Raw genomic sequence first — 25,000 nt, 5'->3', positions numbered from 1 at the left:
CGTGCTCAAAGCGATTTACAAGCGGTCCATGACCAACAGCAACATTTAACATTTAGGACGGGACATGACACCTGTTAGGCAACATTACAATTTTCTCGGACAGAGACAACGCTGTTAACGGAGATACTCATTTTACACCTGAGTAGAGTAAGAGAATGTGAGCAAAGAGCCTTCTCCAAGGACTCAACTATGCGCCGAGCGAGCGAGGCTAGAACCCAGGACCTTCCGATTCAAATTGCGTGTCATACCACTAGACCACATAGCCGCATGGCAAAGCGCTGAGTGACTTAATTTTCATTCAATCTGATTTGATGCTATGCGTTTATCAAAAATAAAGCAGACTCATAACATCCGCCAGCGGGATATAACATACCAACATATAAAACTATGTGTAACCTCAAACGTTTATAGTCTGATTGATATAATTTAGTGAGATTTTTTATACTGTTTTTTAAGCCGTTGACTTTATTTACTTTATAATCATTTATTTGCATTGGTAACATTTTATCGTTGATATGGGTTCTCCCCCCCCCCCCTGTCCCCCGTCCCCCGTTCCCCCGTAGCAATTATTATAGTCATTAGTCCCCCCCCCCCCCTCAGTGCTTGTCGTAACAGTTAAATTGTCGAACATTTCATGACAACTAGGATTCAATAAGTCTGATGTCACGTCCGCCTACTAGCAACCAGCAGCTTGGTTCTAAACAAAGAAGATCGGTTCTTTTTATTCTTCATGATAGCTAGAACTTTTTCACATCCCATGTGATCAGAACTTATTATAAAAGTCATACTGATCATATTTGTGATGTTTTTCTCCTCTGGATACACTTATATGCTCGTCGGAGAAGTATTTCATAAGGGCGGTGATGGAGAATATGGCGTCCGCCATTGTTCGGATAGTTTAGAACCAGTTACTATGCGTCATTTCGAGGGATATGACGTCACAACTATTGAACCCTATCATTAGAGTCATTAACCTCCTCAGTGCTTGTCGTACAAGGTTGATGGTCCAAAATTCCATGACAGCAATTTCCTTTGAACGGATTTAATAATAATTAAATATCCATTAAAATGGAACAGAACAATATTTTCTTTTTAAAGAGACCATTATCGATCCCGGGTGCAGTCGAGATTCTTTCTAACCCCCCCCCCACCCCGCCCCCCACCCCTCCTGTCCACCCAGCCGTGAGTGCGTGGTTAGCTGAGTCTGTTAGATTTGGCGGAAAGTACTGCGCGATAGACTAGCGCTCTGTCCAAAGGATAGCAAGCAATTGCTATTGTCCGTTTCCTGCTATAGAAAACGGGCTAAACTGCGACTGATGCGAGTTGTGGCTTAATAGATGCATTTTTTTTGCAACCGATGTAAAGCGCATTGGGCTTTATACAATTTTGAAAATGCACGATTTATAAATATACAAATGCCATCTATTATTATTATTATTATTATTATTATTATTATTATTATTATTATTATTATTATTATTATTATTATTATTATTATTATTATTATTATAATCATTATTATTATCATTATTATTATCATTATTATTATTGTTATTATTATTATTATTATTATTATTATTATTATTATTATTTTATTATTATCATTATTATTATCATTATTATTATCATTATTATTATTGTTATTATTATTATTATTATTTATTATTATTATTATTATTATTATTATTATTATTATTATTATTATTATTATCATTATTATTATCATTATTATTATCATTATTATTATCATTATTATTATTGTTATTATTATTATTATTATTATTATTATTATTATTATTATTATTATTATTATCATTATTATTATCATTATTATTATCATTATTATTATTGTTATTATTATTATTATTATTATTTTTATTATTATTATTATTATTATCATTGTTATCATATTAATTTTATTATTATTATTATTATTATCATTATTATTATTATTATTATTATTATTATTATTATTATTATTATTATTATCATCATCATCATCATCATCATCATTATTATTTTTATGATTATTATCAAAGTACCTGGTAATTGTTTTAAAATGCAATGTCTGTAATTTCCTTTATACGAATTACTTTCAAAAGCAAATAGAATTTTTTTTTTACTTATAAAAATTGTGAAATGTATGGGAAAAGTATCCAGCAACTTTTCTCAAATTTCATACTTTTTCAACTTAACTAGCCGTAAAAAAAATATTTAGAATTTAAATTAAGCTTTGATATTTCCCGAAGATGTACAAAAAGTGTTGATTTAATCATTTATGACAAGAACTCATTTTGGATAGCAATTAAACGTTCTAACTAAACTTGGCAATATCTCAGTTCAACATTTTTCAGCATCTGACTGATTATGTCATTCACTGTAATGTATAACCATTTGTGATAAATGAACATTAATTGATAAATGAAGTCATTAGGGTAATTATTGGAGTCATTAATTCGTATCCTTTGCTTGTGGTAGCCGTTAGATCTTCTAAAATTAATGACTGCAATTTCCTATGAGGGGCTTAAATTTCTAATTCTAATTTCTAATTGAGATTTATTATAGCGCAATAGATAGTCTAGATCGAAGTTGACGTCACTCAGGTCTTTGTTATTGTTTTTAGCCATCCGCGTTTTTTTTTGGACAAGAACAAACCAAGAACAAATGGTTGTCCAGGTCAGACGCAGAAAATGGAGATGGGTTGGCCATACCCTGTGGAAAGAGCCCTGTAATATATAACTAGGCAGGCTCTTGAATGGAACCCACAGGGCAAGGGGAAACAGGGTCGTCCAAAACAGACGTGGAGGAGAAGCCTTCGCCAAGATTTGTACGTCTCCAATCTTACCTGGAGTGAGGCAAAGGTCTGTGCCAAGGACAGAAGAAGATGAAAGAGTGCTGTTGAGGCCCTATGCTCCGCCAGGAGCCTAGAGGCATAAAGGCAAAAAGGTTTATGAGTAATTCTCACTGAACTGTATTAACCTGACTATAAACGTTCATGGTTACACACAGTTTTGTGTGTTGGTTCGTTATACTTCCGGATGGCTTATAATTAGCCAAGCGCATACTATCTATGGGGAAAATAAGGTCGTGACTTCACATCTTTCCTTTTACTTTTCCTGTTCCAAACGCTTTGGAAGTGTGTCCTTTGAAGGACTAATAACGAACAGGTTACATGACAAAGGTGGCATGACTATTTTAATAGCAGGATTGTGGACAGATTCTTAGTATTACGGGTACGTAAAGAAGAGCGAGGACGGACGATCTTTATTGACGACCAGCATTTATGTTGGCTAGACAATAAAACGCCATCACTCGGACACCAGAAGATCAATTACGCAAAGTATGTACGTATCCAATCCTCCGAAGAGTCGTTTTTCACTTCCAATGAAATAGGAACCAGTTTGTTTGTTTTTACACTGAGCTTGTATTCACTATTGTTAGTGCTTTTTAACCCCGTTGGATGTTCTAAAATTGAAGAATTAATTTCCAAAACTCGGTTTTTTTCTCATTTTGAGATATTGAGGATAATTTCCCTTAAAATTTCCAATTCGATCTATTATGTTATCATATTTAAATGTCAACTTCACACAAATCTAAGGAAATTCTTGTGGCCATTTGGTGCTTAAAATAAAATTTATGTTTCAATTTATCTCATGGATGGAAAATCGCAACAACAAAAAAAGTAGAAAAATCGATTTAACGAGTTGTGTAAAACCAGCCTTCAATTAATGACTGCAATTTCCTACTGACAAATGAATGGAGTTAAAATTGCTACAAAATGGATTCGAAATGTCTAATTAAAAGTAGGATAATTCCGGAGATTTAATCAGAACCGATTTATTGTACCGTTAATCGCGATTCTACGACACTTTTAACTATTTATATCAGCTCTATTGAATGTATCGTCCGTCCAAAGTGTGAGCCTTGAATGCTAACTGGAGAGAGAGAGAGAGAGAGAGAGAGAGAGAGAGAGAGAGAGAGAGAGAGAGAGAAAGAGAAAGAAAGATATATATATATATATATATATATATATATATATATATATATATAGAGAGAGAGAGAGAGAGAGAGAGAGAGAGAGAGAGAAATAGATATATATATATAGAGAGAGAGAGAGAGAAAATGAGAGTGAGAGAAACAGAGGGATATAAAGAGAGAAAGAAAGAAATAAAAAAAAAGGAGAACAAAAAGAAGAAGAATATATAGATAGTATGCGCTTGGCTAATAAGTTCACAACATTGCTATCCGGAAGTATAGCGGACCAACACACAATACTTTTGTGTAACCATGAACTTTTTATAGTCCGGATAATACAGTTCAGTGAGAATTACTCATAAACGCGGATGGCAAAAAATAACAACAAATACCTGAGTGACGTCAACTTCGATCTATTTATATTTTAAAATGATTTGAATGTATATCCATTGATTTTTTTTTCTTTTGCTTTTCGTCTTCACCCCACAGGTTTGAACTCACGGTGAGTTGTGTGAAGACAAAGAGTAAGAGGAACGGGAGACATTTTGTATTCAGTCTCTCTCCAACGATTCCAGGGAAACAATCCATTTTACAAGGGGAGAAAATCTCATCGACTCTCGTTCGTTCTCTCTGAATTGGTGGTATGCATTTAAGTAAAATACAAAATTATGTCCGCCAGATTAAAACGGTTATTGATTCTATGCGTTTAGGTAAAAATACTCACAACATCCGTCAGCAAGATAAAATCTGCAGTTTACACACAAAATTGTGTTTAACCGTTAACCTTTGTAGTCTGATGGATATAATTTTAGTGAGAACTATTCAAACAGGCTGTATTATTATTAAAACGATAGTAAAGAGATTTATGACGGCAGTTCCGTTTCATTTATATTTCATATCAGTGGATATTTAATTATATAAAACATGTTCACTCGTATAGATAGTATGCGCTTGGCTAAGAAGCTCACAACATTGCCATCCGGAAGTATAACGGACCAACATACAAAACTATGTGTAACCTTGAACGTTTACAGTCTGGTTAATACAGTTAAATGAGAATTACTCGGATGGCAAAAAACAAAAACAAACAATAACGAAGACCCGAGTGACGTCAACTTTGTTCTATCTATACACACTTCTTTCAGATTTCTATTTTGCTATTGACCGACGTGCACATGTTTCCAGGTCTGATGACCGAACGCAATTATGTTGTGATTGTTTTAATATTGTTCTAATGAACTATAGTTTGTGTTGGTTTGAGAATATGTCCAATACAACAATGGCCCCCTAACAACATGGCTTATCAGACCTGTAAATAAGTACACGTTGGTTTGAGAGTATATTTCCATTACAGCAATGGCCCCGTAACAATGTGGGTTATCAGACCTGTAAAAAAAGTACAAGTCGTTTGATAGTATTTCCATTACTACAATGAGACCGTAACAATTTGGAATATCAGACCTGTGCGTATATAAACGTTGCTCGAGTATAATTCCACAGAGAGGGGGATGGGGGAGCGGGGGGGGGAGTAAATTCCTACCAGATGGGCCTGGCTTGATAAAGTTTATTTTGGTTTCTCTTTACGAATGAAATCCATGGTATCTCTGCCGTACTCTAGAAAAAGAAAACATATTTCAAAATTTGGCCAGAAAACTCGTCCTTCAAATATCGATCGATTTAAATGACCCTCGTTTTGGCAAAAAGAAACTCTCAAACCTTGGGCTTTGCTCGCGAAGCCCAAGATTTGCCAGTTTCTTTTTGCCAAAACGAAGGTCATTTAAATCGATCAATATTTGAAGGACGAGTTTTCTGGTCAAATTTTGAAATATGTTTTCTTTTTCTAGAGTACGGCAGATTTCACATGTTATCACTGGCTTAGAAAAGAATATGAATGGCTCCATTGAAAGAACTCTGAAGTGCTCCGAGACCTCCGTAATTTTCTGCAGATGTTCTTCAATGTTACACATGAAAACAAAAAGAGTATAGACAGAACGAAAATGACGTCACTCTGGTCTTTGTTTTTTTTTTTTTTGTTTTTTTTTTGTTTGCCATCCACGTTTATGAGTAATTCTCACTAAACGGTATCAACCAGACTATAAACGTTCAAGGTTACACATAGTTTTGTGTGTTGGTCCGTTATACTTCCGGATGGCAATGTTGAGAGCTGCTTAGCCAAGCGCATTCTATCTATAGCGGAGTTTTATGAATGGCGTTTTATTTATTATCTATTCTGTGGTACTCTGACACAAACAAACACACACACACACAAGCACACACATATACAAAGAATGAATGAATATTATGGCTACACTTTCTCTGTGTATGCTTGTCGCGAATGTGTATATTATTCGAGTGTATCAGTCTGTTTCTTGTATCCAGTTAGTAACTTGTTTCCATAAATCTCTGTCCAGTACAAGTGTTCTTAGCATTTGAATGTAATCTTGTGTGTGAAGATGCTGGGGTGCTGTCAGAGTGATGGCATCTTATTTTCTAGTCTACTAAATGCTGGTCGTCTATAAAGATCATCCATCCTCGCTCATTTTCACGTCCCGTAATCCTAAGATTCTGCCTATACATCCTGCTACTGAAATGGTTATGCCGCCTTTGTGTAACCTATTCATTATTATTACTCCGAAGGACTGGATACATACACACACTCCCCAAGGATTTAGGAACCAGCAGAGTGGAGGGTGTGACGTCACGACTTTTCTACCCCATTCATTTCCACCCACAATGATTACGAAGCAGAAATGATTTTTAAATTTCCGGCTTGTCTGATTAATCAACAGTTGAGTGTTTTATAACACGTGACCTGACACCACAGTTGAGTGTTTTGTAGCACGTGACCTGACACCACAGTTGAGTGTTTTGGAGCACGTGACCTGACACCACAGTTGAGTGTTTTGTAACTCGTGACCTGACACCACAGTTGAGTGTTTTGGAGCACGTGACCTGACACCGCAGTTGAGTGTTTTGGAGCACGTGACCTGACACCACAGTTGAGTGTTTTGTAACACGTGACCTGACACCACAGTTGAGTGTTTTGGAGCACGTGACCTGACACAATGGTGTCTCGCCCCCTCATAACGGTATTACATCGGGGTCGTTTACGTGTTGAAAATTAGAAACACAGTGAAAAGAGGGGAAGGTGAATCGTGACGTCACACCTTCTATTTTTTCCGGTTCGAAACAACTTGGAAGTGTGTTTGTAATCAGTCCTTCGGAGGAATAATAAAGAATAGGTTTCAAATAGAATCATAAGATGGCATGGCTATTTTAGTAGCAGGGTGTATTGGCAGATTTTTAGGATTACGGGACATAAAAGAGCGAGGATGGATGATCTTTATTGACGACCAGCATATATGTAGACTAGAAAATAAGATGCCATCACTCTGAAACCAGGAGATCAATTACATAAGGTATGTGTCCAGTCCTCCAGAAGATGGTTTTACACTTCCAATGAGACTAGAACCATTTTTTACCTAAACGCATAGCCTTGACATTTTTCTATTCTTATTCCTTTTGAAAAAAGTTTCAACGTATTGTACGCCATTATTGTAGAAATTTATAGATGGGAAAATAGAAACAAATGAACTGTTTCTCAGAAATCTTGACTTTTTGTATTCTCTCTGAAACTTGTGAGATTCAAGAACCTCTCCAAAAGAGAGTCTTTATACCTCACTGACCTGACCTATCTGAAATACAAAAAAAAAAAACCCACGTCGGATTACCATCTTTAAACTTTGAAATCTTCAACTCAATTCAAGGAAACTATTCCAAACTCCTTCAACATGAGAGCGGATAGAGACAGGAAGTACTCCAGCGCACTTCCGGCATTGGACGAAATTTCCAGAAGCAGCGACAGTCCAAGCAGGCAGATGCGTTCCATGTCCATAGCGTTCCCGGAAGCCCAGGCTCCCGTCATCATCAACAACCCTGGGAAGACCAGACCTCGGACGAACAGTTTGCCCAACCCTGCATTCCTGCTTGGGTTTTCTGGACCGCGTGATCCCCGAACCTGTTCTGTCAGCGTCAGGTATGTTGAAATCTTGAATTTTAAAGAACATTTTTTTTAAATAGTCGTTCAGATCCATTCGGCCCGTGGAGCCGGAGTTTTTCCCGGTTTTTATAGCGTAAAACGGACAATAGCAATTGCTTTATCTTTTGGGTAGGACGCTAGTTTATCGCAAAGAACTTTCCGCCAAAGCTAACAGACTCAGCTACCCATTCACCTCTGGGTGGACAGGGGGGGGGGTTTCAGAATAAAAAAATCTCGACTACTCCCGGGTTCGATCTCTCAAAAAGAAACAATTATTTTAATATTTTGGCCAGAAAAAAACTCATCCTTCAAATTCTGATCGTTTAGAATGACCGTCATCTTGTCAAAAATTCTCAAACCCAGTGACTTCTATGAAGACTTCGGGAAGTCCCAGGTTTGAGAGATTTGGACAAAATTAGGATTATTTTACTGCCATGAAAGACACGTATTTAAAAAGTTGGCCAGAAAATCCATCCTTTAAGTATCGATTGATTTAAATGACCCTCATTTTGTCAAAAACTCTCAAAACACAGTGACTTCAGTGAAGACTTCGGTAGTCCCAGGTTTGAGAGATTTGGACAAAATTAGGATTACTTTGACAAGTTTACTGCTATACTCTTGAAAGACATAAATTTAAAAATTTGGCCAGAAAATCCGTCCTTCAAATAAACGATCGATTTAAATGACCATCATGTTGGCAAAAAGGAACCCTCAAACCTGGGATGACAAAGTCTTCTTTGCATTCCCGGATTTGAGAGTTTTTAACCAAGATGAGGGTCATTTTAATACATCAATATTTGAAGGACGAGTTTTCTGGCCAAATTTTTTGCCACAAATTTACGTCAGTTAGCGGATTAAAACCCCAGCCCTACCCCCCCCCCCCCACCCCCAACACACACACACACATACATACATACATACATACATACATACATACATACATACATACATACATACATACATACATACATACATACATACATACATACATACATACATACACACACACGAACAAACAAACAAAACATACACAAACGTGTTTTTTTTCCAGAGTATATCATTGCAGCCGAAGTCATGTTGTGCCATATTGCTTCCTAAGTCATGGTGTCCATATTATTATTATAAGACGGAGTTTAGTGATTTATTTAAACCAGACGATCTTTGACAACGAAATGAAGGGACAAAATACAAATGTGTGGAACACAAAGGGTTAATCAAAGCACCATTCATCTGTCATTAGAACGCGGCTGGCGTCCCTTTGTCTTGAATTCTTGGTTAAGCTTTCGTGTCAGACGTGTTACGTGCTGATAAAGACCGTGCACAGCTTGGTACCTAGACCGAGGATTGAACGTTTTTGACACGATGATGATGATGATGATGATGATGATGATGATGATGAGGATGATGATGATGACGACGGCGACGACGATGATGATGCTGATGATGATGATGATGATGATGATGATGATGATGACGATGATGATGATGATGATGATGATGATGATGATGATGATGATGATGATGATGATGACGATGATAATTTCGATCGATCGATATTTAAAGGACGAGTTTTCTGGACAAAATCTTTTTAAATATGTGTCTACCCAAAGTACGGTGTAGGTCCCGATAGCTCAGTTGATAGAGCACTCGCTTCACCACCGAGATCGATCCCGCCGGGTGCAGTCGAGATTTTTTCTCCCCCCCCCCCCCTGTCCACCCAGTAGTGAATGGGTAGCTGATCTGTTAGATTTGGCGTAAAAGTACTTTGCGATATAGACAAGCGTCCTATCCAAAGGATAGCCAGCAATTGCAACTGTCCGATTCACGCTAAAGAAAACGGGATAAACTCCGGCTCCATGGGCCCAATGGCTACACACACACACACACACACAGACACCCATCCACACACACACACACACACACACACACACACATATATATATATATATATATATATATATATTAACCAAAAACAAAAACAAAAAAAACAAACAAACACGGGCTCCTTTGTATCTCGTAATTCAGCTTTTACGAGTCATCTCCCTTTTTATAAATAAAATAAAACACATAAAATTCCCTTTATTCATCCCTTATGGGTAAATGTTTCTCTAGAGTCTATTCCAAGGGAAGACTGGATCGAATAACCCAGATGTCAGCCGCAGTGCAGCGCCGCAAATTGTGCTAGGGCGAGGTGACTTGCTCAAGGCCACACATCGCAGCGGCGGGTGATTGAACTCGTTTCGGGTTTCCCCTTTATCAACAAACAGGATGAATGAAACACTACAGATGAATGAGATATTGTGTTAGTGGCGTTGTTAACAACGTCATCTCATCCGTCTGTATTGTTTCATTCATCCTGTTTGTTGATAAAGGGGAAACCCGAAACGTCCATTGTATCTGTCTTCGTATATTAAATTGAAGCTTTAATTCAATTTAACATTGTTATTTATCACTGTTTCACAGACGCCTTGCCCGATTTTATCATGAGATTTTTTTCTATTATGACCGACCCATTATTCCGTAACCCGAGGCAAGATCTAACTAACGTCTTCTGAAAAATATCATATTAAAAAATTTGGCCATAAAAACTCGTCCTTCAAATATCGATCGATTAAAATGACCCCCATCTTGCCAAATACTCTCAAACCTGGGGCTTTGAAAAGTTTTCATTGAGGTCCCAGGTTTGGGAGTTTTTGCCAAGATGACGGTCATTTTAATCGATCGATATTTAAAGGACGAGTTTTCTGGCCAAAATTTTAAATACGTGTTTTATTTATTTTTTTTTTTTTTTTTCAGAAAATGCCAGTTTTGTCAATCAGTAATAATTATGATTATTTTTATTCCGTTTTGGGAAGACGTGAAGCCCTGTGGGGGAAAAAAACACAACACAACCCGACGTCGTTGGATGCAAGTAAATGGTTTAAGGCATTAATTAGTTGCAGCCGGCGTCCTTACCAACGGTGGCGTGATATTCTCTGGCTGTAATTAGCATTTTGGTGTTCACCTTTAGGCTGGGAATATTGGTCAACAAACAACAGTACGGCCTTTTTTCTCTGGCGGCTGTGGGTGGGGGTGGGGGAGTTAAGGGGAGTGGTGGAGGGGGGGGGGTATTATCAAGAACTGATATTTTGGAATTTTTTGATGTGTGTTCCCTGACATTTTATAATCAAAGTTCAGGTTAGAGTTCTTAAATATTATATAGCCTATATATGATAAAAATACCTTAACCCTCTCCTCACCAACTATAGCTAGTTCGAAGCTGACGTCACTAAGGTCTTTGTTATTGTTTTTTTGCCATCCGCGTTTATGAGTAATACTCACTAACTGTATTAACCAGTCTATAAACGTTCATGGTCACACGCAGTTTTGTGTGTTGGCCGTTATACTTCCGGATGGCAATGTTGTGAGTTTTTTATCCAAGCGCACACTGTCTAAAGATAGTATGCACTTGGCTAATAAGTTCACAACATTGCCATCCGGAGGTATAACTGGCCAACACACAAATCGGTGTGTAAGCATGATCGTTTATAGTCTGGTTATTGCAGTTTAGTGAGAATTACTCATAAACGCGGATGGCAAAAAACAATAACAAAGACCTGAGGACGTCATCTTCGAACTATCTATAGAAAAATCGTCACATTCGTTACGAATACTACCAACATTTTTCTAATTCAAATTTCTCTTGTACATTATAAAATTTAAAGAAAATGAACAGTGTGTTGTAGGGCATGTTTTGATAAAGAAATTATGTATCGGAAGAACTTTACTGCTTTTGTGTTTGAGTGATAAAAATATATGTTTGTGTTAGTTGGGTGAGAGTTTTGGGGAAAATCCTGAAAATGACCGGTAAGGAGAGAGTTAAGTAACGCTATAACAAAACATTAATGATGGATTGAGGGCGGTTCGAAGGAAGAGTGTCGCTGACAAGCAACAGTAGAAGGCCTATTTTCTTAACCCATGTCTGCGTCACGAATATAAATAGTATCATCGTCACTCTGATATTGTGAAAGTAGAAGTTTTCTGTTTTGGTCTTCCATAAAAGACAGTGACTCAGCGGTACAGTCTGTAGCCATCGTTAAGTTATAGCCTGACACTGAAACCCAAAAGCTATAAGTAAATGATGGCTACGCTGACACTGACCAAAAACTGACGTCAAAAGACAAGTCTTTGGCCGCAAAAAAAAAACAACAAATTGTGAGTTGTATTCAACCAATGGGATCACTTGTTTCCTTGAGCGACAACTCTCTAGGCGGTACAAAAACAAAACTTTAAAAAATGACGTCAAACTATAAGTTAACTATGGCTACGCTGAGACCGTCGCCATCGTTATGTTATAGCCTGATACTGAAATTCAAAAGGACTGGCAGTTTGACGTCATTATTTGGTTTTTGCACCGCTTAGTGAGTTGTCGTTAGTAGAGCTCATGGAAACAAGTCATTTCATTGGTTGAACTATTGAATTCAACTCACGATTTGTTTTCTTTTGTGGCAAAAGACTGGCATTTCGACGTCATTTTTTGGTCAGTATCAGGCCATAACTTTACGAAGGCCACGCTAAGACCCACTGAAACCTATATTTTGACGCCATTTTTAGGTTTGTGGACCGCCTGGTTAGTTGTTATTATTAGTGATCAAGGAAACAAGTGGTCCCATTGGTTGAAATGTTGAATACAACTCACGATTTGTTTTCTTTTGTGGACAAAGACTTGTCTTTTGACGACATTTGTTGGTCAGTGTCAGGCCATGAGCCTACGAAGGCCACGTACAGTCTCTAATTCGTACCCAACAAGTACCGAGTTCGCGAGCAAAGTCCCAAGTTTGAAAGTTTTTGCCAAAATGAGGGTCCTTTAAATCGATCGATATTTGAAGGACGAGTTTTCTGGCCAAATTTTTTAATGTGTTATTTTTCCAGAATTGAAGTCTACAAACTACGAGTTTGCCCACCATGTTTTATTTAATTTTGGTGCCATCGATAAAATCGAGATTTCAGAGGTTTGATTCACCGACCATCGAGTTGGTGATTCATGCATATATCTGCAAACCATCTGGGGTGTAATGTCGCAGACTTTGGTGTGCATGTTGGTGCTTGGAGTTGCAAAGAATGCGATTCTGCCTCTGAACGGTTTAAAGTTTTCAGACTGGGTGGGGTTCTTGCCTCCCATAGTGGGCAGGGAGGTACTTACTGTGTCTTCTATGCCCCTATAATATCTGATTTCCAATTTGCTTTCTGTCTTGTCCTGGAATGAGATTACTTGGTTTTGTACTGGCCCTGGCCGGAGTCCTTGACTGGGAGGAAAACAGTCAAAAGTATAATTATTGCTTTGGGAGATGTTTTTATCCTTGTAAATCATCTCTCTTTTATGCATTGTATTATGATTTGCTTTTATATTATATAGGACTTGTAAACATTTGAGTACGGTATTCCTCTTAATGGGGACCTGTGCTTGTGTCTAGATGAGACTTTTAGGTGATCTCAAACTAAGTACTTTGATGGTGTGCTCTTGGGATCTGAACAAATGACCCTTTGTCTGACCTTTTCTTGGGTGCTTTAATTGTACTTCTAGAACTTTTTACCATCCCATAATTTTCTTCCTTTTTACTGGCGCTGATATGACCTTAATGTGTTGCCAGCGCCGTAAAACCCTGAAAAACAAACAACGTTTTCAGAGCTAACTACACCCTCAGGCAGGCTGTCCAAATGCTAATCGTTGATGAAAAAAAACCCGACTGTTCATGTCATCGAGCTCATGTTGGGGGGGGGGGCGGATTTTTAAATCTTCGTGTTGCAAGGTGTTGGCTTCGAGTCCCGATTCGGGTGGCGCAGAGTTGAGTTCTTAGAAAAAGGCATTTTGCTAACGTTATCTCACCTTAATCAGGTGTAATATATTTTTTAAAAAATAATAATAAATTAGCTTTTATATAGCGTAATATCCACTAATCGTGCTCAAAGCGCTTTACAAAGAGTACCTGGCCAACAGCAACATTTAACATGTAGGACGGGACATGACGCCTGTTAGGCGATATTACAATTGTTTTCGAACAGAGACAACGCTGTTAACGGCCATATACTCATATTACACCGGAATACTGTGAGAGAATGTGAGTTCAGAGCCTTATCCAAGGACTCAACTATGCGCTGAAATGAGTACCAGGCCGTTAACACTGTTGTCTCTGTCCAAAAACTTGTAATATTGCTTAAAAGGCGTCGTGTTTCGTCCTACATGTTAAATGTTGCTGTTGGTTAGGGAGCTCATGTAAAGCGCATTGAGTACGTTTTGTGGATATTGAGCTAAATAAAAGCTCATTAACTCTCTCCTTACCGATCCTTTTCAGTACTTTCCCCAAAATGGCAGGCTTACCCAGCAGAAAAATTGATTTCTAAAACTCGAACAATCTCTCTACAAAACAACTTTCTGTTCTTCTTAATCAAACAAAGATCAATATTCAAAGTTTATTATGATATCTTTTTATACATCACAAAATTTGAACCAAAATGTTTGCTATAGTTAAAGTATATTAACAATGTGTTGAAGAGCTCGTTTAGCAGGAAAAAATATTTGTATAGCAAGAACTAACAGCTTGTGTGTTTGAGTGAAATAAATCTATTTTTGTATAGGTTGGGTGTGAAGTTTTGGGGACAATCCGGAAAATGGCCTGTTGTACAAAATAGATAAATCTGAATAAGAAAAATATATATTGTGTCCTAACAAATGTGACGATTTTGTTGCATCCTTAGAGAGTTAAAAAAAAAAAATCTTCTACCCCCTTGCATAGTTCCTTCCTACATTATACCCTGTTGACTCAGCGGCTCACGTGATCACGAATCCATTTCTACTATTTTTCAAAGTTACACAAAATTTCGTGATTTTATGAGGTTTTTTTTTTTTTTTAAAACGTCGGACTGGCCTATTACTTGCATCTCCATCTTCTCACGATTGTTCATGACGTCAGTAGTCTCTGTGTTCTTTGGCTCGATGTCACGACCTTATGTGTGTTTGCAGGAATGAAATTAATTAATAATTGATAGAACTCTATTTTTAGATTGGCTCGAGATTTTAGGATTAAATTATCATTAAAAAGTGTGCGGCTACTGTGTAGTATTGTGGGAATGACAATCACCTTCGGATTGGAAGGTCCTGGGTTTGAGCCCCGCCGCTCTGAGCTGTTGAATCTTTGGGAAAGACTCTTTATTCAAATTATCTCACCTTACTCATATGTAAACAGCGATATGAACATAAAAGTTTAGAGATCTATCCAAAACAAAATCTGCAAGATTCTTTTTCGAATTCAGTGGAAGACAGAACAAGTGTCTCTTTTTGCTTTAGCTCTACAATTACTTTCAGCTTTCAACAATGGACGTTATGGAAGGGGGGGGGGTGGTTGGGGGTCACGATAGCTCAATTTGTAGAGCACTCGATTCATACGCAAATGGACCAAGATCGATCCCAGGTGCAGTGGAGATTTTTTCCCCGACCCATCTGTCCACCCCGCAGTTAATGGATAGCTGAATCTATTACATATGGTGGAAAGTATTTTGCGATAGACTAACGTCCTATCCAAAGTGTAGTAAGTAATTGTTATTGTCCATTTCACGCTATAGAAACCGGATTAACTCCGGCTCTATGGGCCTTATTAAAAAATTGAGATTGTATATAGAGCAATATCCACTAAACGTGCTATAAGCACTTTACAAGGGGTCCATGGCCAACAGCAACATTTAACATGTAGGATGAGACGTGACGCCTGTTAGGTTATATTATTACATTTTTTTCGGACAGAGACAACGCTGTTAACGGCCAGGTACTCATTTTACACCTAAATACGGTGAAAGAATGTGAGTAAAGAGCCTTTTCCAAAGACTCAACTATGCGCCGAGCGAGGCTGGAACCCAGGACCTTCCTATCCGAATGCGAGTGTCATACCACAAGACCACATAGCCGCACAAATGGCTCTGAAATACTGCTAATGGACTTTATAATCAATGAACATCGAGAGAGACTGCAGGCAGAATTAAAATTGAAGAGCATTGACCAACATGTACCCGTTGTGGCAACGAGCCCGAAACCGCAGCAGAGCATCTAGTTGACCGGTGCGTTGTGACGAAGAATCCGGGCGGCTTTTGCGACGATGCACGAGTGCGGTAGGGAATGTGCATTCTGGATAGATCGTCATTGGCTGTTGTGAATGAAAGTTATTGTATTCAAGTATCGTAACTTGTATCGTCCATCTGATGTAGTATCGTTCACAACTAGCGTCATTCAAGTATCGTAACTTGTATCGTCCATCTGATATAGTATCGTTCACAACTGGCGTCATTCAAGTATCGTAACTTGTATCGTCCATCTGATATAGTATCGTTCACAACTGGCGTCATTCAAGTATCGTAACTTGTATCGTCCATCTGATGTAGTATCGTAACTTGCATAGTCCATCTGATATAGTATCGTAACTTGTATCGTCCATCTGATATAGTATCGTAACTTGTATCGTCCATCTGATGTAGTATCGTAACTTGTATCGTCCATCTGATGTAGTATCGTTCACAACTAGCGTCTGTTCTAGAAACTATTTTGTTAGGAGTCATTCTGTATCCAGCCGTCATCTTGTACACATGTATCTTATGTTATGTTTTAGAAATGTGTAGCATTGGTTTATACATTCTTGGAAGAATACGTCATACCAATTAACCCACTCAACCCTAACACCGACTATATCCGTAGTTAACCCGGGTCACTTATACCCCATGCTTATTTATTATATTTTTCTGAGACAAATTATAGACGTAGTATCAAAGCTATTGTTTTTAGTTTTTACATGTTAATGATAGTTGAATATAACTATCTATATTCCTGCTCATTTTAAATTAATTTTTTCCAATTTTGAAAAGTAGCAAAAATCTCTAGGATTGAGTGAGTTAATGATCTAAGAACAGTCATAACATAGTAGTGTGAGCACCATTAGAAGCAGCTGCCTTAACAGAAAGCCATGTTTGCCTTCGAGTCCCATGCGGCGCATAGTTTTTGAGTCCTTGGAAAAGGCTTTTTACTCACATTCTCTCACGGTACTCAGGTGTAAGATGACTATACCTGGTCATTGACAGCGGGTCCTTGGCCAACAGCAACGTTTAACATGTAAGACGAGAAAAAATCATATCACCTAATACGCGTCATGTCTCGTTCTATAGATAGTATGCGCTTGGCTAAAGAGCTCACAACATTTGTCATCCGGAAGTATATTGGACCAACACGCAATACTTTGTGTAACCATAAACTTTTATAGTCTGGATAATACAGGTTAGTGAGAATTACTCATAAACGCGAATGACAAAAACAATAACAAAGACCCGAGTGATGTGAACTTTGAACTATCTATATGTTAACTCACTCAATCCTAGAGATCTTTGCTACTTTTCAAATTTGGAAAAAAAAATATAATAGAAATGAGCATTATATAGATAGTTTTATTCAACTACCATTAATGTGTAAAAACTAAAAACACTAGCTTTGATTTGTCTCAGAAAAAATATAATAAAAAGGCATGAGGTAAAAGTAACCTCGGGTATACTACGGATATAGATAGAACGAAGATGACGTCACTCAAGCCTTTGTTATTGTATTTTGCCATCCGCGTTTGTGAGTGATTCTCACTAAGCTATATCAACCACACTATAAAAATTCATGATTACACACAGTTTTGTGTGTTGGTCCGTTATACTTCCGGATGGCAATGTTATGAGCTTCTTAGCCAAGCGCATACTATCTATAGTCAGTGTTAGGGTTGAGTGAGTTAAGAGTTGCTGTTGGTTACAGACTCCTTGTAAAGACCGATGGGAGCTTCCTGAAACGTCCGCCTTTGTCTGTATTGTTAAAAAAAATTGCCTTTATTCATCCCTAAGGGGAAATTTTTCTTTAGGGCCTATTCCAAGGGAAGACTGGAATAACCCAGGCGTCAGCCGCAGTGCAGCGCCGCAAAGTGAGCTAAGGCTAGGTGACTTGCTCAAGGCCACACAACGCGGCGGGTAGTCGAACTCGGTACCTTTCGGGTACGAAGCAAGGACCATACCGCTGAGCCACACTGTCCCATGTTTCCATCTCAAGCCTCTCCAATTTCACTCTTTCGTTCGTATTTTCAAAAGACCCCTTGTAAAAGTCATATCAGCGCCAGTAAAAAGGAAGAAAATGGGTAAGTAAAAGTTCTAGAATTACAATTAAAGCACCCAAGACAAGGTAAGACAAAGGGGAATTGGTTCAAATAGGAACAGATGTAGATTCCAAGAGCACACTATCAAAGTAATTAGGGTAAAGCACTTTGAGGGTGTTGAGTGGGTATTATTGCGCTGATATAAAGCTCAAGTTTTTAAGTTTTTTTTCTGTTTTTTTTTTTTTTGTTTTTTTTTTTTAATTGGCAGATACTCGTCTTCTCATTGCACGTTTTCACTGACCTCTCTGGCAAAAATTCTAAAAATTGGCGAACTGTCTTCATATCCGGGTTTGAGGACTTTTTGGAGGTCTTTCATGTTTGTTTTTTTTATGTTGTTTTATTGTTGTTGTTTTTTGTTTGGTGTTTTTTTTTTTTTTTTTTTTTTTTTGTTTTTTTTTTGTCAAAACGAAGGACATATTAATCGATCGATATTTGACGAGTTTATGGCCAAATTTTTCAATGCAAGTTTCTCCAGAGCCTGGCAATTAACTGATAAACAAGATTATTATAAAAAGCCAAAAAAACTCACAACATTCTGCCAGCCAGATATAGATAGAATGAAGATGACGTCACTCTGGTCTTTGTTCTTGTTTTGGCTTAGAAACTCACAACATTGCCATCCGGAAGTATAACGGACCAACACACAAAAACTAAGTGTAACCTTAACCGTTTATAGTCTGGTTAATACAGTTTGGTTAGTATTACTCATAAACGTGGATGGCAAAAAGCAATGACTAAGACCTGAGTGACGTCATCTTCATACTATCTATCGTGTGTTTAATTCTACCCTTCCGAGTTACAATGAAATTCCAATTGTGGTCTAGTTGTATGACACTCGCCTTCGGTTCGGAAGGCCCTGGGTTCGAGTCCCGAGAGAGAGAGAGAGGCGCAAAATTCAGTCCTTTGAAAAGGTTCTATACTCACATTATTTCACCATACTCAGGTGTAAAATGGGTATAGGGTCCGAAACATTGAAAGGTAATATCGCCTAATAGTCATCATGTCTCGTCCTACATGTAAAGTTTTACTGTTGGCTAGGGACCCTTTGTAAAGCGATTTGAGCACGTTTAGTGGATAAGAGCTTAATTTATTTTCACTTATAAATTTTCTATCTTTATTCAATTTGTTATTCTCGTTTCCTCATTTGTAAAATATCAATTTACTTTTTTACGTATAATGTAAATATTGCTGCTCGAAGCCCGAAGAAATAAATAACAATGTGAAATTGAATGTAAGCTTCAATTGAATGAGATAATGTGGTAGTGGCGTTGTTAAGATGAATACGAATATTCATTATAACAACGCCACTACCACATTATCTCATTCATCTTTAGTGTCTCATTCATCCTGTTTTGTTGATAAAGGGGAAACCCGAAACGTCCATTTTATCTGTTTTCGTATATTAAATTGAAATTTACATTCAATTTCACATTATTTGATTTGTTTTTCGTTTTGCGTGACTCAGCGGTACGGTCTTTGCTTCGTACCCGAAAGGTACCGAGTTCAATCAACCCGCTGCTGCGCTGTGTTGCCTTGAGCAAGTCACCTCGCCCTAGCTCACTCTGCGACACTGCACTGCGGCTGACACCTGGGTTACTCCAGTCTTCCCTTGTAATATTTATTCCCTAGAGACAAATTTCGCTTATGGGATGAATAAATGGAATTTTATTTTATTTTTATTTATTACATTAATATATATATATATATATATATATATATATATATATATATATATATAATATATATAATCAATACCTATATTATTTTATATTCGAAACCTTCCGATTATAGGGATATACCTTAACCACTCAACCACCCTTCTACTACTACCCCCCCCCCCCCCCCCCCTTTCCTATCCTATAATGTTAAAGACAAGAAAGAAATAAAGGAAACCGCCCGGAGGAAGAGCAGATAAAAATCAATGAAAGATTATAAAAATAGCGTCTATTATCCAAGCAGGATTTCTCTCCATTGATAAATACTGCCTTGTCGTCGTAATGTATGGCGTATTCTGGCCAAAATTAACTTTTTATAAAAAATAAATTTGGCCACATTTTTTAAAAATTTGGCCAGACAATTTTTCGACTTCAAATAACGATGGAATTAAATATTTTGAGTTCACTTGAGTTTTTATATAGATAGTATATGCGTTTGGCTAAGAAAGTCACAACATTACCATCCGGAAGTGTATTGGATCAACACACAAAGCTATGTGTAACCATGAAATGTTATAGTCTGGTTAATACAGTTAAGTGAGAATTACTCATAAACCTGGATGGCAAAAATCAATAACAAAGACCTGAGTGACTTCAACTTCATACCATCTATAGATAGTATGCGTTTGGCTAAGAAGCTCACAACATTGCCATCCAGAAGTATGACGGACCAACACACAAAGCTATGTGTAACCATGAAATGTTATAGTCTGGTTTAAACAGTTAAGTGAGAATTACTCATAAACGCGGATGGCAAAAATCAATAACAAAGAGAGCTGAGTGTCGTCAAATTCATACTATCTATAGAGCAATATCAACTAAACGTGCTCAAATCACTTTACAAGAGGTCCCTCGCCAACAGCAAAACTAAACATGTAGAATGAGACATGATGACGCTTGTTAGGCGATTTTACAAAAAAAATTTCGGTCAGAGGCAACGATGTTAACGGCTAGGAACTCGTTTTACCCTTGAGTACTGTGAGAGAATGTGAGTAAAGAGCCTTTTCCAAGGACTCAACTGTTACTGTGCACCACTCAAGACTCGAATTCGAGGACCTTCCGATCCCAAAGCGAGTGTCATACCACTAGACCACATTGGCGCATGAATGAATCTAACCCGAAACGTCGTGTTTCCATTTTAACAAGATTGATGATGAATGTCATTTTTAGCCACCGATATTTTAAATTTAATTTTCTGACCAAATTGAAGATAACAGAAGAAAATCGTTTTTGGCTATGTTGTCTTGTGGTCTGGCACTCGCTTTCGGATCGGAAGGTCCTGGGTTCGAGCCTCGCTCGGCGCATAGTTGTATCCTTGGAAAAGACTCTTTATTCACATATTCTCACCGTACTCAGGTGTAAAATGAGTACCTGGCCGTTAACGGCGTTGTCTCTGTCGGGGAAAAAAATATTATTATCCCCTAACAGGCCTCATGTCTCGTTCTACGTGTTACGTGCTGCTGTTGGTCAGGGACCTTTTGTAAAACGCTTTGAGCACGTTTAGTGGAAATTGCGCTATAGAAAAGCTCAAAAGCGTTTAAAGGATTACTAAAGTGTGTGTGTGTTGTGTGTTTAAATGTATTTCTGATTGTATATATGTGTATGTGTGTGTGTGTGTTTTTATGTGCTTGTGGTGTGTGTGTGTGTATGTGTGTGTGTGAGTATCTGTGTGTGTGTGTTTGTCTGTATTAGCGGTTATGTGTATGTATGTATGTTTATGTGTTTGTGGTTGTGTGTGTGTATGTAATGTATTTGTATGTGTTAGTGGTTGTATGTGTGTATGTGTTCATGTGTGAATGTCTGTTGTATGCGAATGTTTATGAAATAAAGAAGGTGCTCATTAATAAATGTGGTAATCATAACGATATGAACATAAAATGAGATGGAAACTATGATTCACAACAGCAGCAGTTTCTAATGGTGCTCACACTACTATGTTATGACGATCGACCCAATCTGCAAATTCCGTACCGCACTCGTGCACCGTCGCAAACCCGCCCGGATGTTTCGGCACAACACACCGTTCGGCTAGGTGTTCTGCGGTTTCGTGCTCGTTACCACAACGGGTACGTGTTGGACATGTGGCAAGTCCCCACTGATGCAATGAGCGTGCTGTTAATCCTTTCCTTACCACATGTGGGAAAATCGTCACATTCGTTACATTCTAGGACTTCATAGATGTCACTGGTTACGATGCAACCGACAATTTTCTCATTCTGATTTTTCTTTTACATCACAAAATTTAAAGAAATGCTTTGTTTACAGCTGTAAATATTAAACACTGTGTTGTAGACATTATTTTGCTGAACAACATTCTGTGTAGAATGCATTTGTTACTTTTTTGTTTGATTAGGAAATGTCTATTTTGTGTTGGGTGGGTGTGAATTTTTGGGGGAAATCCTAAAAATAACTGGTAAGGAGAGAGTTAAGCAGGTTCTCGTCCAAAGCCGATTGCCTGCTACCCAATGTCTCCTCTTGCAGCTGGAAATGCCTGACAAATTCTCTCCCAATTTCGAGGAGTCGACGCCGTACTCTGGAAAAAACTCATACTTTAAAATTTGTGACCCTTCGCCTCAAAACGGTATTAAGTCGGGTTGGTTAAAATATTAAAAATTGAATTCATAGCCAGTAATATCAGACTTGCGTTGAGTTTGTATGTTTTATTGAGGAGAATGGATACCATATGGCATGGGTGCTAATGCCAACAATTTATATCTTTTACAAGTTTAACATGTAATTCGACTTATAGGCATATGGTTCATTCCGACATAATACCGTTTTGGGACGACGGGTCACATTTGGCCAGAAAACTCATCCTTCATTAAATATCGATCGATTTAATTGACCCTCATCTTGGCAAAATATATCAAACCTGGGACTTCGCGAAGAGACCATAACAATGTGGGTTATCAGACCTGCAAATAAGCAGAGAAGGCATCGGGTTCATGCAGAATGATGCCGTCATGAGACGATTGTTTTTTTATGATTTGATACACATTGTCACCTGTCCTGTCGCTAAACAAGCTAACTGTCGCTTGATGTTGTACTTACACGGGAATCGAAGGAAGACAATGAATATATTATTTGTCATCAACGCCAACCTTTCTCTGTTATATCGATCGGGGTGTAATGATGTATAAGGGTGGGTGGCTAGTTGGGGGGGGGGGGGGGAGGAAGGGAAGGTTCTAGAAGAAAGCAGTGAGAATTAATAATAATGTTTTTGTGTGTGGGAGTTGAACTTAGAACTTGAGTGGTACAAAGCCCTTCTAATCAAGAGAGAGAGAGAGAGAGAGAGAGAGAGAGAGAGAGAGAGAGAGAAAGAGAAGGAGTAATAAGGAGAGAGAGAGAGAGAAAGAGAAGGAGTAATAAGGAGGAGAGAGAGAGAGAGAGAGAGAGAGAGGAGAGAGAAGGAGTAATAAGGAGAGAGAGATAGGACGATCGATATATTGATAGAGAGAAAGAAAGAGAGAAAGTGAGAAAGAGATAAAAAGACAGAGAAAAAGGTGTAGAGTGAGAGAGAATGGGAGCTAGGGAAAATAGAGAAGAATAGTGAGTGATAGAGAATGAGTGAGATAGAGAAAGTGAAAGAGAGAGGAAGGAAGAGAGAGAGAGAAGTAGAGAGAGGGAAAGAGAGATAGAGAGAGAGGGGGGATAGAGAGAGAGAGAGAGAGAGCGCGCGAGAGGAAGAAAGAAAAGGGGAAAAGGAAAAAGAGTTATGGAGAGGAAAAGTGTGTGAAAGAATGAGTGAAATAGGGATAGGGAGGAGTGAGAAGGAGAGAGATAGAAATATAGATAGATGGATATAGAAAGAAAGAGAGAGAGAGAGAGAGAGAGAGAGAGAGAGAGGAAGAAAGACAATGAGAAGGAAAGAGGAAAGACAGAGAAAGACAATGATAGAGAGAGAGAGAGAGAGAGAGAGAGAGAGAGAATGAAAGTCAGAGAGAGAGAGAAAGGCAGAGAGAGAGAAAGGCAGAGAGAGAGGGGGGAGAAAGAGAGAGAGAGAGAGAGAGAGAGAGAGAGAGAAAGAAGGAGAGGGAGAGAGATAGAAAGATAGGTAGATGGATATAGAAAGAAATAGAGAGAAAGAGAGAGAGAGAGGGGGGGGGAGGGAGATAGAAAGAGAGATGCCAGAAGAAAACAGAGAGAATTAACAACATCATTGCTGTGTGTGGGAGTTGGGACAGAGTCCTTCCACTCGACAAGAGAGGGAGAGAGAAGGAAAGAGAGAAGGGGAGAGAAAGAAGGACAAAGAGAGAAGGAGAGAGGAGATAGAGGGATAGAGAGAGAAAGATAGAGAAGGATAGAAAGAGAGAGAGAGAGAGAGAGGAGAGAGAGAGAGGAGGGGGGGGGGGGAGAGAGATGTACGCATGAGTTGATGTAATCTGTTATTTCCATTCACTCGTAGAAACGAATAAACCCCGAGAAGGAGAGAGAGAGATATATATATAGAAAGCGAAAGATAGAGAGAGAAGGAGAGAAGGAGAGGAGAGAGAGGGAGAGAGATGTACGCATAAGTAAATGTAATCTGTTATTTCCATTCACTCGTAGAAACGAATAAACCCGAGTAATGTTTACATCGAGGCTGTACTGATAATAGTATTGATGCTATGCGCTAAAACCGACGTGTTATATATATATATATATATATTTTATATATATATATATATATATATATATATATTATATATATATATATATATATATTATATATATATATATATATATATATATTATATATATATATATATATATATATATATTATATATATATTGGTCTGATATCCAAACTCAATTAACATTATTGTAATGGACAATGTTTGCGTCATTTTTTTTAGATTTCCATTACAACAATGAGCCCACGAGGCATTGGGTTATCAGACCTGGAAATCAGTGCACGTCGGCTTAAACATAACAATGCCAGCTGGATATAACGGACCAACACACAAAACTATGTGTAACCTTGAGCGTTTATAGATAGTATGAGCTTGGCTAAGAAGCTCACAACATTGCCATCCGGAAGAATAACGGACCAACACACAAAATTATGTGTAATCATGAACGTTTACAGACAG

The 25,000-nt window shown here is 37.9% G+C and overlaps 1 protein-coding gene across 1 annotated transcript in view; it reads left to right on the top strand.

Moving 5' to 3' along the window:
* The window catches only part of LOC144977412 (uncharacterized), a 131,233-nt gene that overhangs the window by 20,410 nt on the left and 85,823 nt on the right, over positions 1 to 25,000 (top strand). Inside the window, exons 2-3 of the mRNA XM_078922595.1 lie at positions 4,465 to 4,616; positions 7,508 to 8,011. Coding sequence (XP_078778721.1) covers positions 7,767 to 8,011 — 245 coding nt within the window. The 5' untranslated portion in view covers positions 4,465 to 4,616; positions 7,508 to 7,766. The remainder of the gene's footprint in view (positions 1 to 4,464; positions 4,617 to 7,507; positions 8,012 to 25,000) is intronic.

Source organism: Berghia stephanieae, chromosome 7 (genome assembly GCF_034508935.2).
Source record: "Berghia stephanieae isolate SIO BIC M18660-M18661 chromosome 7, UCSD_Bste_1.3, whole genome shotgun sequence".
Taxonomy (NCBI): Eukaryota; Metazoa; Mollusca; class Gastropoda; order Nudibranchia; family Aeolidiidae; genus Berghia; species Berghia stephanieae.
This window is presented reverse-complemented; position numbering and strand designations above follow the sequence as displayed.